The sequence below is a fragment of the Neofelis nebulosa genome, chromosome 11 (assembly GCF_028018385.1).
Source record: "Neofelis nebulosa isolate mNeoNeb1 chromosome 11, mNeoNeb1.pri, whole genome shotgun sequence".
NCBI classification, from domain to species: Eukaryota; Metazoa; Chordata; class Mammalia; order Carnivora; family Felidae; genus Neofelis; species Neofelis nebulosa.
Window position 1 is genome coordinate 89,342,238 of NC_080792.1, and position 14,336 is coordinate 89,356,573.

Here is a 14,336-nt window from a genome sequence, read left to right on the forward strand (position 1 = left end):
AGAAAAGAACAAGTATTGAAAGGAGATGGAATTCTTGTGTACTGCTGTTGGGAATGTAAAATGGTATAGCAGATCCTTAAAAAATTAAAAACAGAACTATCCCATGATCCAGCAATTACACTTCTTTTTAAAAAATTTTTTAATGTTTATTTATTTTTGAGAGAGAGAGAGAGAGAGAGACAGAGTGTGAGTGGGGGAAGGCAGAGAGAGAGAAGGAGGCACGGAATCTGAAGCAGGCTCCAGGCTCCAAGCTGTCAGCGCGGAACCCAACGTGGGGCTCGAACTCATAAACCGTGAGATCATGACCTGAGCCGAAGTCAGACACAACAGAATGAGCCACCCAGGTACCCCTATACTTTTTTTTTTTTTAAATGTTTATATATTTGCTTTTGAGAGACAGAGGGAATGAGAGAGTGAGAGAGAGACCTCAAGCACAGGAGCGGGGGAGGGGCAGAGAGAGAAGGAGGCAGAATCCGAAGCAGGCTCCAGGCTCTGAGCCGTCTGCACAGAGCCTGACGCGGGGCTCAAACTCATGAACCGTGAGATCATGACCTGAGCCGAAGTCGGCCGCTCAACCGACTGAGCCGGGTCCCCCCAGCAATTCCACTTCTAATTATATACCGAAAGCAGTGAAAGCAGGGGCTTGAAGAGATATTTATACATCCACGTTCATAGCAGCATTATTCACCCTAGCCAAAAAGTCGAAGCAAACCAGGCATCCACCAACAGATGCACGGACAAACAAAATATGGTACCTCCACACAACAGACTATTATTCAGCTGTTAAAAGGTGGGGAATTCTGACACCTGCTATACCATGGATGACCCTTGAAGACACTGTGGTCAGTGAAATAAGCCAGTGACAAAAGGAAACACTTATTATTTTCTTATATGTAGTAGCCGGAATAGGCAAATTCACAGAGATAGAAAACAGACACGGGGAGGGGGGAAGAAGGAGCTGGTGTTTAACGGAGACAGAGTTTGTTTTGTGAGATGAAAAGAATTCTGCAAGGACAGTGGTGATGGTTACACAACAGCGTGGATATACTTCAGTGCCACTTCACTGTGCACTTAGAAATGGTTACGATGGTAAATTTTATGTGTACTTTACCACAGTTAAAAGAAAAAGAGGAAGAAGATGTATTTTTATGAACTGCCTAGTGGCGCTAAACATTCATTCTCTCTGCCCCTTTCCCCACTTCTGGGCTTAGGGTTTAAGGCTTGGGAGGAACATGCCATCTCATCTTGCTGCCTGATAAAGCTTGTCCGCTGTGCCCACTACAGAAAATCACCCGGCCCCTGGGCAGAGCACACTGTACATGATCCGTGTGGGGCTCCCTCCACATCCTTGTTCCTGGAATCGGAGGTGACGGGAACGAGCTCAGAATGTGAGCTGAGCCATCCTGAGCGAGACATTTAACTTCTCTCGAGTCTTCAAAGCCAGGCTACGAATGGTACTCATGATTCTCAGCCACCTTAGATGACGGACACTAAAGCAGAAATGTATCCACAAACACTGTTGTCACTGTGACACGTGAGTAGGTGAAATAAAAGTTTGCCAGAGAAGCGACCAGAAACGTGCACTCTTTTTTCCCCCTGCGAATGTCAGCACCCTGTTCCTGTTGTCCTTTCCCGGCACACTTCTTGGTTGGTGATTCGGGAGGTGTGGGTGTCTTAGTTCTCCCGCTCGATGTGAGCTCTGGGAGGGAAGGCTCCTGTCTAATTTACCTCTGCAGCCCCAGGATCCAGCTCTATGAAGTTGCTCATCAAATGTCATTCCAGCAAATGAGGTCAAATGTCTGCATTTAGTGTGCAGAGGTTGAGACTAGCATCTCTGAGCTCAAACCCTGCCTTCATCTCTTACTCCAAGAAAGTCACCTGGCAAATCACTTAACTATTCTATGCCTCCATTTCTATAAAATGGATATGCTGATAGAGGATTAAGTGAGATGTCCACTTAGAACAGTTTTGTGTTTTTTCAATTGTGGCTGGAGACCACTAGTAATTCATGGTATTAATTCAATCAATTGCAACAAGAATTTTAAAACTCATAAAAATAGGGGCACCTGGGTGGCTCAGTTGGTTGAGCGACCAACTCTTGATTTGGGCTCAGGTCATAATCTCAGGGTCATGGGAGCAAGCCCTTCATCAGGCTCCAATACTGAGCATGGAGCCTGCTGAAGATTCTCTCTCTTTCATGGGGCACCAGCGTAGCTCAGTCTGTTAAGGGACCAACCTACCCTTGACTTCGGCTCAGGTCATGATCTTGTGGTTCATGAGTTTGAGCCCTGTGTCGGGCTCTGTGCTGACAGTGCAGAGCCTATTTGCGATTCTCTCTCTCCCTCTCTCTCTCCCTCCCCCGCTCTCTATCTCCCTCAAAATAAATAAACATTAAGAAACAAAAGATTCTTTCTATCTCTGTCCCCTCCCCTGCCCATGCTCTCTCTCACTGTAAAATAAAAAAATACTCTGGGGCAGTATTTTGGGTAGCTCAGTCAGTCGAGCGTCTGACTTTGGCTCAGGTCACGATCTCACGCTTTGTGAGTTCGAGCCCGATTGGGCTCTGTGCTGACAGCTCAGAGCCTGGAGCCTGCTTCAGATTCTGTGTCTTCCTCTCTCTCTGTCCCTTCCCCGCTTGCTCTGTCTTTCTCTCTCTCAAAAATAAATAAGGATTAAAGAAAAAAAATTTTAAATAAAAAATTAGTTTAAAAAACTCATAAAAATAGAACAGGCAAGTGTGATTGTGCATCATGTTTAATAAGGGTGAGTTAGGGTAAATTGTTTCTTGAAACTTCTGTTTCATCAATATTGGATAGTGATATAATAGGTAATTCTGTAAAATAGAGGTATAACACACATGCACTAATCTTGAGTTTATAGCTGGATGATTTTTTTAAAAAACTTACTTATTTATTTTAAGTCATCTCTACCCCCAAGTGGGGCTTGAACTCATGACCTCTGAGAACAAGAGTCACACGCTCCTCTGACAGCTAGCCAGCTGCCCCTAGCTCGAGAATTATTAACATAGGTATACACCCATGTGACCACACCCAGATGAGCTCCCCATGAACCTTCCCCCTGCTCTCCCCTCCCTGGGGTTACCAGCAGTCTGTCTTCTATAAAAACAGGTTATTTTGCCTGTGCTGCAGTTTCACGTAAATCCACAGTAGATTCTCTTTTGTGCCGGTCTCCTGTCTCCCTGTGTGACACCACTGAGAGTCACGCCCACAGTTGCTCTTTTCCCCTGCTGTGTAGTATTCCACAGCGACTATACCACAATTTAAAAATCCATTCTTCTGTAGCGTTTGCTCCAGTTCGGCACACTTCTGAAGAAAAGTGCTCTGAACATTCTTGTAGGTGTCTTTTGGTGGCCTCGGCACTGATTTCTCTCCCTTAGAATTTATTTCTTACTAGAGGTCGAGATTCTCAAAATGTGATGGAACCTGTTAGAAATGCAGATTTCCAGGCCCCCTCTGGAATCTAAAACTCTGGGGCTAGGGCCCAGTGATGTGTGTTTTAATGAACACCCCAGACGATTCCGCGGCACGCTAAAGCAGGAGAGCCACCGCTCTAGGTCACGTCAAAAATGCTGGGAGGCCCTGATGCAGAACAAACTCGGCACAGGGCCCAGCACCTAGTAAGTGCTCACTAAATGTAGCTATCACAATGCTTCTAATCTGAGGACTGGACAGGCGCCATGGTTGTTTTCAGGGGCTCCGGGCCCCTGGGTACTCTCCTCCCATGCCCTGCAGCCCGCACTCACCTCCCTGCCTGCCGCCGAGCCCTCTGTCCGCAGCCCCTCCACCTCCTTCTTGAGGCTGTCCCTCTCCATTCTCAGCTCCTCCACGGTCAGGTTGCCCTCATTCACCAGCGTCTCCAGCATCTCCAGGACGCGGACGATCTTGAACTGCAGCTGTGTCACCCGGGGGTCGCTGCCCAGGGCCATCAGCTCGCGGCCCATCACATAGGAGATATCATACACGTCCTCGGCGGTCAACTGGAAGGGGCTCTTGCCCAAAGCCCCCTCGGGCCCAGCCTCGTCTCCTTCTTCCTCCTCTTCTTCCCCCTCCTCCTCTTCCTCCTCTCGCAAAGGGGGCTCCTCCATGGCCGCCCAGAACCCTGCAGCCACGAGAGCTGCTTTCTCACAATCTCCAAAAGTCTAACTTCCTCCCGGTGCAGAAAACTTTCCGCAGGCTGAGACCCTGCCTGCCCGGGGACGGAGGGTGGCCCAGGAGCGGCCAATCAGCGCGGCCGAGGGGTGGGCCCGGGACAGAAAGGCCGAGCGCTACGGCTCCCGGGCCCGGACGCCTGGTGCACCGGCCCCGCTGAGGACCGTGCAGGAGGGCGGCCTCCAGGATGTGGTTTGGGGCACGAAAAGACAACAGAAAGGGAGGGCAGCCGAGAAGAGGAACGCAGAGGGTAAGGGTGACCGCGATTGCTCCTGGCTGGGAGGGGTTGCAAACCGGGGAGGGGGAGGGGCCTCCGCCTGAGCCCCGCCCCCGGTGACGGCAGCCACCGCCGCCCGGGTTTCTATGGAGACGCAGCGGAGTTTCCACAGCGAGTCTGGAAAAGAGAGGTGAAAAGCCCACAACTTTTTCTTCTGTGCTCACGCTTTCCAGCCATAGAATTTGCATTGTACGTGGAGGAATATCCGGGTCTCTATGGGGGGCGGGGGGTGGGGGTACTTTCGGAAGCCCACGGCAAAACAGAGGAGTGCTGTTGGTGGCTGCGCGCGGGAGTCGGGAGGCCCGGGTCGCGCACAACTCCCGGGTCGGTTGTCACCAGGACCTGTGTGTGGCATCTGACTCTCAATAAAATGGAGAATCCCTGCGCTGTGCACTTGGCCCATTCCTGGGCTCCTCCCCTTAGGCAGCGTTGCAGGCTTGGCAGATTACTTAACCCTCAGCTTCCTGCTCGGGGAGTAAGAGCACTTACGTGGTGAGGTTGCTGCGGGAACATACGAGGTGAGGTCATGAGATACTGCATGTGACAAAAGTACTTCGGAAGTACGCAAAAAGTGTTCTCCAACAAACCCCGCTTGTGTGAGAGACACGTGGCACGTGGGCTGGGGTGTTAGGAGTACTAAACAAGACAAAAATCACTGCTTTGAAAATTAGAAAGCATTCTACAGATAAGGTATTAGTAAGAATATTAGCAGTGTGGATTACAAAACGAGTTCTTTTAGGTTTGATTAGAAATTTGTAATAGTCATAGGCAGAAAACTCTGCAATGGTGCTGGTCTTTCCCGGGAATATATTGCTGCCTTTCTATGGGGGTAGATGTACCTGATGTTCTCCACACTGAGGTTCTACCATCACAACGGTGAGTGGCCACGGATAAAACAAGCAAAGAGCAAGGCAGGCAAACAGAAAAGACACTATTTTCAGGGTACAGTGTTCTAAAGATTGGAGCCAGGCCCCTGGGCAAGGACTCAGTAATCCATAAATCACAGACGTGACAACGCCCAGTGATTAAATAAGGAGACAAAACGTTAGACTTGCCATAAATAAAGTATGGTATATCCAAACAATGGAATATTACTCTACCATAAAAAGGAATGAAGGATTAGAACAGAGTGCCCAGAAATAAACCCTAGCATATATGGTCCAATAATTTTCAACAAGGGTGCTAAGACCATTCTTGGGTGGGGGGTGGGGTGGGGGGCGGAGGACAGTCTTTTCAACAAATGTTGTTGGAAAAATTGGATACCTACATGCAAAAGTATAAAGGTGGACCCTTGCCTTACACCATATATAAAAATTAACTCAAAATAGATACAAAAGACAAAGCTATAAACCTCTTAGAAGAAAACATAGGGGAAAAGCTTTATGTCACTGGATTTAGCAACGATTTCTTCAAAAGCACAGGCAATGAAAGAACAAATACATAAACAGGACTACATCAACACTTAAAACTTGTGCATTCAGGGTGCCTGAGTGGTTCGGTAGGTTGAACATCTGACTTCAGGTCAGGTCGCGATCTCAGGGTTCGTGGGTTTGAGCCCCGCATCGAGCCCAATTCTGATCCTCTGTCTCCCCCTCTCTCTCTGCCCCTCCCCTGCTCACACCAAAGTTAAAAGTTTTTCAAAGTTAAACTTTCAAAGTTTAACTTTTTCAAAGTTAAAAGAAAAAAAAACAGGGGCACCTGGGTGGCTCAGTCAGTTAAGCTTCCGACTTCGGCTCAGGTCATGATCTCACGATCCATGAGTTTGAGCCCCGCGACAGGCTCTGTGCTAATAGTTCAGAGCCTGTAGCTGCTTCAGATTCTGTGTCTCCCTCTCTCTTTCCCCCTCCCCTGCTCGCTCTCTCTTCCTCTCTCTCTCTCTCTCTCAAAAATAAAAACCAAATAAATAAATAAAACATTAAAAAAACACCTTGTGCATCCAAAAATATATAAAAATAAGAAAAAAAAAACCTTGTGTGTCCAAGACCACAATTAACAGAGTGTAAAAGCAGCCTACAGAATGCGTGAATATATCTGCAAGTCAAATCCGATAAGGGGTTATTAGGGGTTATTATCCAGATTATACAAAGAACTCCTACCATGCAATAATAAAAAAACCTAGGGGCACTTGGGTGGCTCAGTCGGTTAAATGTCGCACTCTTGATTTAGGCTCAGGTCATGGAGCCTACTTTTTTTTTAGTTTATTTATTTTGAGAGAGAGAGAGAGAGAGAGAGAGAGAGAGAGCGCACGTGAGTGTGAGTGGGGGAAGGGCAGAGAGAAAGGAAAGAGAGAATCCCAGGTAGGCTCCATGCTGTCAGCGTAGAGCCCAATGAGGGACTGGATCTCACAAACCGAACTGTGAGATCATGACCTGAGTTGAAACCAAGAGTTGGACCCTTAACTGACTGAGCCACCCAGGCACCCCTGGAGCTTACTTAAAAACAAACAAACAAAAAACAAAAAAAATCTAGATAAAACATGGGTAAAGTAAAAATAGATGTAAAATATTTAGCAAGATATTAGCAAACAGAATTCAGCACTACATAAAAATTATTATACACCATGACTAAGCAGGGTTTATTCCAGGGATGCAAGGCTGGTTCAGAAAAGATAATCTATGTCATCTACCATAGTAACAGGCTAAAGATTACACACACACACACACAACTATTAGAGCTAATGAAAGCTCAAGGTTCCAAGATACAAGATCCATATACAAAAACCAATTGAATTTCTATATACTTGCAAGGAATAATCTGAAAATAAAATTTAGAAAACAATTCCACTTAACAGTGGCATCAAAAAGAGTAAAATATTTAAAAATAAATTTAACAAATGAAGAAGATGACCTGCACACTGAAAACTACAAAATCTCATTGAGAGGAATTAAGATGTAAATAAATGGAAAGACATCATGTGTTATAAATTATAACAAGATGTTTAAGATGGCAATATTCTCCATCTTACATTTCCAACTGATCTCCAGAATCAGCATAATCCCTATCGAAATCTGTGCAGAAAACAGTTAACATAGCAAGCCCGGGAATGCTCATTGGAAAATCCTGCTTTCAAGGTTGGCCTTAGCTAGGATCTGGGAACTTGTGTTTGGGGAGGGTTCCCACCACCCCATCTGAAAAGAGTAGCTCAGTGTTCCTTAGTTGTTCATGCAAGCAGCATAGTTCACTGGCTTCCTCCTGGGAGTCTGGAATTTTGGTATGTGCTAGGCAGAAGGTATCTGCATGACGAGCCCCCTTAAGAACTTCTGGCACAGTCTCTAATGAGCTTCTCTCACAGACAACATTTCACATTGTCATAACTCATTACTGGGAAGTTACACCAAGTCAAGCCAGTCACAAAAGACCTCCTATTGTATGATTCCGTTTGTGTGAAATGTCCAGAAGAGGCAAACCCACAGAGACAGAGCACCTACTATGTGCGAAGTCTATAGTGTCATGGTGAACTGGGATCTGGAGTTGAGCAGTATGACTTGAACCTCACAATTGCTACTTGCTGGTACATAAGTTTGATCAAGTTCCCCAATCTCTCCAAATCCACATTTCTTCACTGGAAACTGGAAAAAATAAAAGTATTCCCCAAGATTGGCATGAAGGTTAGATGACATAATGCATGAGAAGTGCCTAGTCCAGGGTCTAGCACATCGTAAGCATCAATGGATGTTGACTATCATTGGCTATTATTATAAAGCGTTAATGATCTTAACTCTTAGATCCCTCATAGAATTCGACAGTCTCAACCCTTCTCTCTCCACTGGGAAATTATGAAAACAGTTATGAGTTACAACAGCGGTTCTTAAAGTGTTCTCCCCAGACCAACAGCAATGGGGTGCATGGAAACTTCTCAGCAATGCAAATTCTTGACCCACTGAATCAGAAACTTGGGGAATGGGCCCTAGCAATCTGTGTTTCCACAGCCCTCTAGATAATTCTAATGCATGCTCAAGTTTGAAAAACAATAAATGATAGCACAGTGTTCACAAGGGTGGGTTCTAGACCAGACCACAAGTGTTCAGATATTGAACACTTGAATCTGCCACTGGCAAGCTGTGTGATGTTAGGTAAGTAAATCATGCCTCTACTCTGGGGCTTAGTTTTCCCATCTGTAACATGGGGATAAGGATAAAATCTAGTTTGTGGGGCTCCTGGGTGGTTCTGTCTGGGTGGCAGCCTGGAGCCTACTTTGGATTCTGTGTCTCCCTCTCTCTCTCTGTCCCTCCCATGCTCGTGCGTGCTCTCTCTCTCTCTTTCATAAATAAATAAATAACAAACATTAAAAAAATCTAGTTCATAAGATTGTTGTGAAGTGCTTTAGAACAGTGACTGGCACATGGTAAGTGCTCAGTAGATGTCAGCTATTATCATAAACTACTTACCACTCAAATATGAAACATAAGAAATTTCCCAAGTTCATATAATTATTGGGGAACGAGATATGGAAAGTTGGATTAGTAACACATGTAGAACATGTTTACAACAAAGTTTTTTAAAGTCACAAGGATAGGGGTGCCTGGGTGGCTCAGTCGGTTAATCCTCTGACTCAACTTGGGCTCAGGTCATGAGCTCACAGTTTGTGAGTTTGAGCCCCACGTCAGGCTCTGTGCTGACAGCATGGAGCCTGCTTAGGATTCTCTCTCTCTCTTTCTCTCTCTCTCTGCCTCTCCCCTGTTCTCTTTCTGTCTCTCAAAATAAATAAATAAACTTTAAAAAAGTCACAAGGATATATCATTATACAAGTTAAAAAAATTTTTTTAAACATTTATTTATTTTTGAGACAGAGAGAGACAGAGCATGAACGGGGGAGGGTCAGAGAGAGAGGGAGACACAGAATCTGAAACAGGCTCCAGGCTCTGAGCTGTCAGCACAGAGCCCGATGTGGGGCTCAAACTCATAGACCTCAAGATCATGACCTGAGCTGAAGTCGGCCGCTCAACCGACTGAGCCACCCAGGTGCCCCGTACAAAGTTTTAAAAAGACTTGAAGGGGCACCTGAGTGGCTCAGTCAGTTAAGCATCCGACTTCAGCTCAGGTCACGATCTCATGGTCCGTGAGTTTGAGCCCCACGTCAGGCTCTGGGCTGATGGCTTGGAGCCTGGAGCCTGCTTCCGATTCTGTGTCTCCCTCTCTCTCTGACCCTCCCCCGTTCATGCTCTGTCTCTCTCTGTCCCAAAAATAAATAAACGTTAAAAAAAATAAAATAAATAAAATTAAAAAATAAAAAGACTTGAAGACACACTCTTCCCCTGAGATTTAAGACAGTGTATATAGGGGTGCCTGGGTGGCTCAGTTGGTTAAGCGTTCGACTTCAGCTTAGGTCATGATCTCATAGTTCATGAGTTCAAGCCCCATGTAGGGCTCTGTGCTGACAGCTCAAAGCTTGGAGCCCTGACAGCTCAGAGTTTGGAGCCCACTTTGGATTCTGTGTCTCCCTCTCTCTCTGTCTCTCCCTCTCCTTAAAAATAAATAAACATTAAAAAAAAGTGTATACAGCTGCACTAGCCCCCCACTACCCCCACTCCACCCTCTGTGTTTGAGTAGAAATCAAAGTGCAAAAGGGATCCTAGAGTAAAGTCATGCCTTATAGTTAAACAAAGGAAAAAGTGACATGGAAAACAAAAGTTGTGGGTGGGTCACACTTAAAGAAACTATAAATGTTTGCAGGCTAATGCCCACCAGCAGTTAAGTTCCATTAGCAAACATCTGGTGGTCCTATCTTGGTACGTCAAGTAGACTTAAGTCTTACGCTCCTGTGAATACCTATGGCACCATTTATTTCCTGGGTGGTACATCAGTATGGCTTTCTTCACGTTCTTTAAATTATTTCCAGGTCTTCTTACCCATAAATCATGCATGGAAACAGCCAAGATTTTGGAGACTTCCCAGTTTGGCTTAAATGCCTGCAATCCCGGGTCAGTAACTTCATCTCTAGGAGTTGAAGGGCTTTAGAAAAGAATCTGGTTGCAGGAAGGGCAGTGCCCAGGGCACTAGTTTTTAATCTGTTTGCACAAGAGCATACTTTTTTTTTTTTTTTTTAACTTGGGTGAAATGTTTATTTAGGGTGCCGAGTGGGTGGGGAAGCATTAAAGGAAATTTTGGCAGAAGGGAATCAAATTCTCCTCCCCACTCTCCAGCCCAGCTCTTGATCCACCTTGGAATGTAAAAAGCTGTTCCTCAAATAGTCGTTGAGAGAAATGAATGGTCCCGGCCCAGTGCTGGCAGATCTGCGTAAGATGCTATCCGTGTGCACAAATGTCAACTAGGGTAGTCCACGCTGCCCTCCAGGTCTTCTGCTGCCTTTGTAGAATATTGTGTTATTAATTTCTAATCACCCTTGAACCTGTTGACCCTTGAACAACATGAGGGGTAGGGGCTCCGACCCCACGCGCAGTCAGAAATCCACGTATGACTTTTGATTCTCCCCAAACTTAACTACTAATAGCCTATTGTTGGCTGGAAGCCTTGCCAATAATGTAGTCAATCAACACATATTTTGTATGTTATGCGTATCATATACTGTATTCTCACAATAAAGTAAGCTAGAGAAAATAAAGGTTATTGAAGAACATAAGGAAAATATATTCATAGGGTTGTACTTATCAGAACAAGCCACATGGACCCACATAGTTTTTTTTTTAAGATTTTCTTTTTAAGTAATCTCTACACACAATGTGGGGCTCGAACTCACAACCCTGAGACCAAGAGTCACACGCTCCACCGCTCCACTGACTGAACCAGCCAAGTTTAAAACTATGTTATTCAAGAGTCGGCTGTCGCTAGACATGGCAGTCACAGAGATGCCTTTCAGATGACCCTTCAAGAGGCCAAGAAGCACGTGAAAAGATAGCCAACGTCGCTAATTGGAGAAATGCCAGTCAAGCCACAAGGGGAGAATACCTTGCCCAGCCATTAGGATGGCTATTCTTCAAACAAAAACAAAACCCAGAAACTAAGAAGCCTTGCAGAGGATGCGGACAATCGGAACCCTCGTGCTTTGCTGGTAGGAATGTAAAACGGTGCAGCTCATGTGAAAAACAGTATGGTGTTGCTCAAAAAATTAAAAATACTGGGGCGCCTGGGTGGCTTAGTCGGTTAAGCGTTCGACTTTGGCTCAGGTCATGATCTCGCGGTTTGTGGGTTCAAGCCCCATGTGGAGCTCTGTCTGTGCTGACAGCTCGGGGCCTGGAGCCTGCTTCGTATTCTGTGTCTCTCTCTCTGCCCCTCCCCTGCTCATACTCTGTTTCTCTCTGTCTCAAAAATAAATAAAACATTAAAAAAAAAAATACAATAGCCACATGATCCCACAATTCCACTTTCTGGCATATAGCCGAAAGAAAGCAGGATCTGGAAGAGATCTTTTGTATACCCATGTTCATAGCAGCATTATTTACTCTAGCCAAAAGGTGGAAGCAACCCAAATGTTCATCCACAGATGAATGGATAAGCAGAATGTAGCCTAGCCCTACGGCGGAATGAATTTCTGACAGTTGCTACAACATGCATGAATCTGAGAACGTGATGCTAAGCGAAAGAAGCCAATCATAAAAAGGCAAGTGCTCAGGGCGCCCGGGTGGCTCAGTCGGTTGAGCGTCCGACTTTGGCCCAGGTCATGATCTCACAGTTCGTGAGTTCGAGCCCCGCCTCGGGTTCTGTTCTGACGGCTCAGAGCCTGGAGCCTGCTTCAGATTCTGTGTCTCCCTCTCTCTCTGCCTCATCCCCACTCATGCTCTGTCTCTAAAACATTTAAAAAAACAAGGCAAGCGTTCTACGGTTCCGCTTACACGAGGTGCCTGGAATAGTGAAATCCATAGAGACAGAAAGCAGAACAGTGGTTACCAGGAGCAGGGGGCTGGGCTGGGGGAGTTTTTATTTAATGGAGACAGAGTTTTAGTTTTGCAAGATAAAAAAAAAAAAAGTTCTGGTGGTTGGTTGCACAACAATGTAAATACACTTAACACTATGGAGCTGTATGCTTAGAAATTAAATGGCAATCAGAATTTAAATGGTAAATTTTATGTTTCCTCTGACCACAATTAACAATTTAAAAAAAAAGGAAAGCACTGGCCGGTCAGTGCGAGGGTTGTGGTTCGCTGACTGCCTCTAGCTTCAGCACCTTTGGATTCCGCACAGCATTCTTGCCAGGGCACACTTCCCAGGGGCTCTCAGCTGATGACTGAGCACAGCAGGGAGACGAGGACCACGCCATTTGTGTCCCCCACGGGACAGCTCTAAGGGGCAACCTGCTCTGGGTCCTCCCCCGCTCCGTGGTCAAGTGCATGCTGTAGGCTGAGGCTCTCACTTCCTGTTTCTTTCCTTTCCTTTCTAACATGTCAAATCTGCATCCTGGTCTGAAGGCGTGTTTCTCTGCCCAGCGTTGCTTCCTCCTTCTCTGTGGCTCACAGGTGTATCTCCACTAACCCCCTTTGCGCTCCTAAGTTGGTCTGACCCTTTGCTCACCAGAGGACCTAACTAACACAAGACACGTGTAAATATATGCTCACTGTGAAAAATTGTAAATGTTCCTTGAGTAGATAGAAGAGGTGAGAGATCCTCCCCCTGCAGTCCCGCCATTACCCCAGAAACAGCTAATGCTGGCAGCTTGATGTAACCTACCTACACCCGCACTCATCTAGTAGCCACCAGCATGCGAGCTCTTGAAATGTGGCTAGTCCTAACCAAGTTATAAGTGCACACTGGAATTCAAAAAAGAGAACATAAGCCATCTCTCTAATGATACTTCTACTGATTACCTGTTAAAATGATGTTTAGAATGTGTTGGGTTTATTCTATTTAGAATAAATGATTAAAATTAGCTTCACTGGTTTCTTTTTACTTTTTTAATGTGGTTACTATAAAACTTAAGATGACACATGTGGCTGACATCCTCTTTTTATGGAACATCACTGCTCTAGATCAGTGTGGTCTGACAGAACTTTCTACAGTGATGGAAATGTTCTGTATCCACACTGTCGGATATGCGAGCCACTAGCTGCCACATCTATGGAGCACTTGAAACGCGGCTGATCCGACTGGGAAACCGAGTTTTTAAATTTTAAAAATTGGAATGAATTAAGTTGACCTTTATACAGCCAGCCGCAAAGGGCCAGAGGCCAGCATGCTGGCAGCCACGGTGCCTCCTGGATGTTCACGTATGTACACACTTCCACGCACATATGTACATTTGATCGAGGTATAAACACGTTATACCTTCTATGTTAAGGTGCACAGATCTCTGTTGTACACCTTGATGGATTTTCATAAACGTGTAACTCTATAACCACCATCAAGATAAAGATATAAGACATTCCCAGCACTCCAGGAGACTCCCTCATGCCCTATCCCAATCAGTAATAACTTCCCCCGTAAGAAAGCTCTATTTTGACCCTTATCATTGTCACAGGTCAATGCTGCTTGTCCTAGAATTTCCCATAAATTAAAATGTGTAGACTGTACTCTTTGAGTCCGGTTTCTTTGCTCATCACCATATCTGAGAGATTCAACCACATTGTTAAATATGGTAGTAGGTTTCTTCTTTTTTCTTTCTTTTATTTATTATTATTATTTTTTTTAATGTATTTTATTTTATTTTTGGGACAGAGAGAGACAGAGCATGAACGGGGGAGGGGCAGAGAGAGAGGGAGACACAGAATCGGAAACAGGCTCCAGGCTCCGAGCCATCGGCCCAGAGCCTGACGCGGGGCTCGAACTCACGGACCGCGAGATCGTGACCTGGCTGAAGTCGGACGCTTAACCGACTGAGCCACCCAGGTGCCCCTCTTCTTTTTTCTTTCTAAACACACGCATATGTATTTTAATTTTTTTTTTTTCAACGTTTATTTATTTTTGGGACAGAGAGAGACAGAGCATGAACGGGGGAGGGA

The 14,336-nt window shown here is 45.5% G+C and overlaps 1 protein-coding gene across 3 annotated transcripts in view; it reads right to left on the minus strand.

The window, feature by feature from the left end:
* RILPL2 (Rab interacting lysosomal protein like 2) overlaps window positions 1–14,336 on the minus strand; it is a 36,557-nt gene that overhangs the window by 12,626 nt on the left and 9,595 nt on the right. Inside the window, exons 1-2 of one of the 3 annotated variants that reach the window (XM_058691435.1) lie at window positions 6,145–6,267; window positions 3,764–4,947 (exon numbers count right to left, since the gene is read on the minus strand). In XM_058691435.1, coding sequence (XP_058547418.1) covers window positions 3,764–4,105 — 342 coding nt within the window. In that variant the 5' untranslated portion in view covers window positions 4,106–4,947; window positions 6,145–6,267. Of the gene's footprint in view, window positions 1–3,763; window positions 4,948–6,144; window positions 6,268–14,336 lie in introns of those variants that run through there. The other 2 variants (XM_058691437.1, XM_058691436.1) reach the window with 2 other exon arrangements.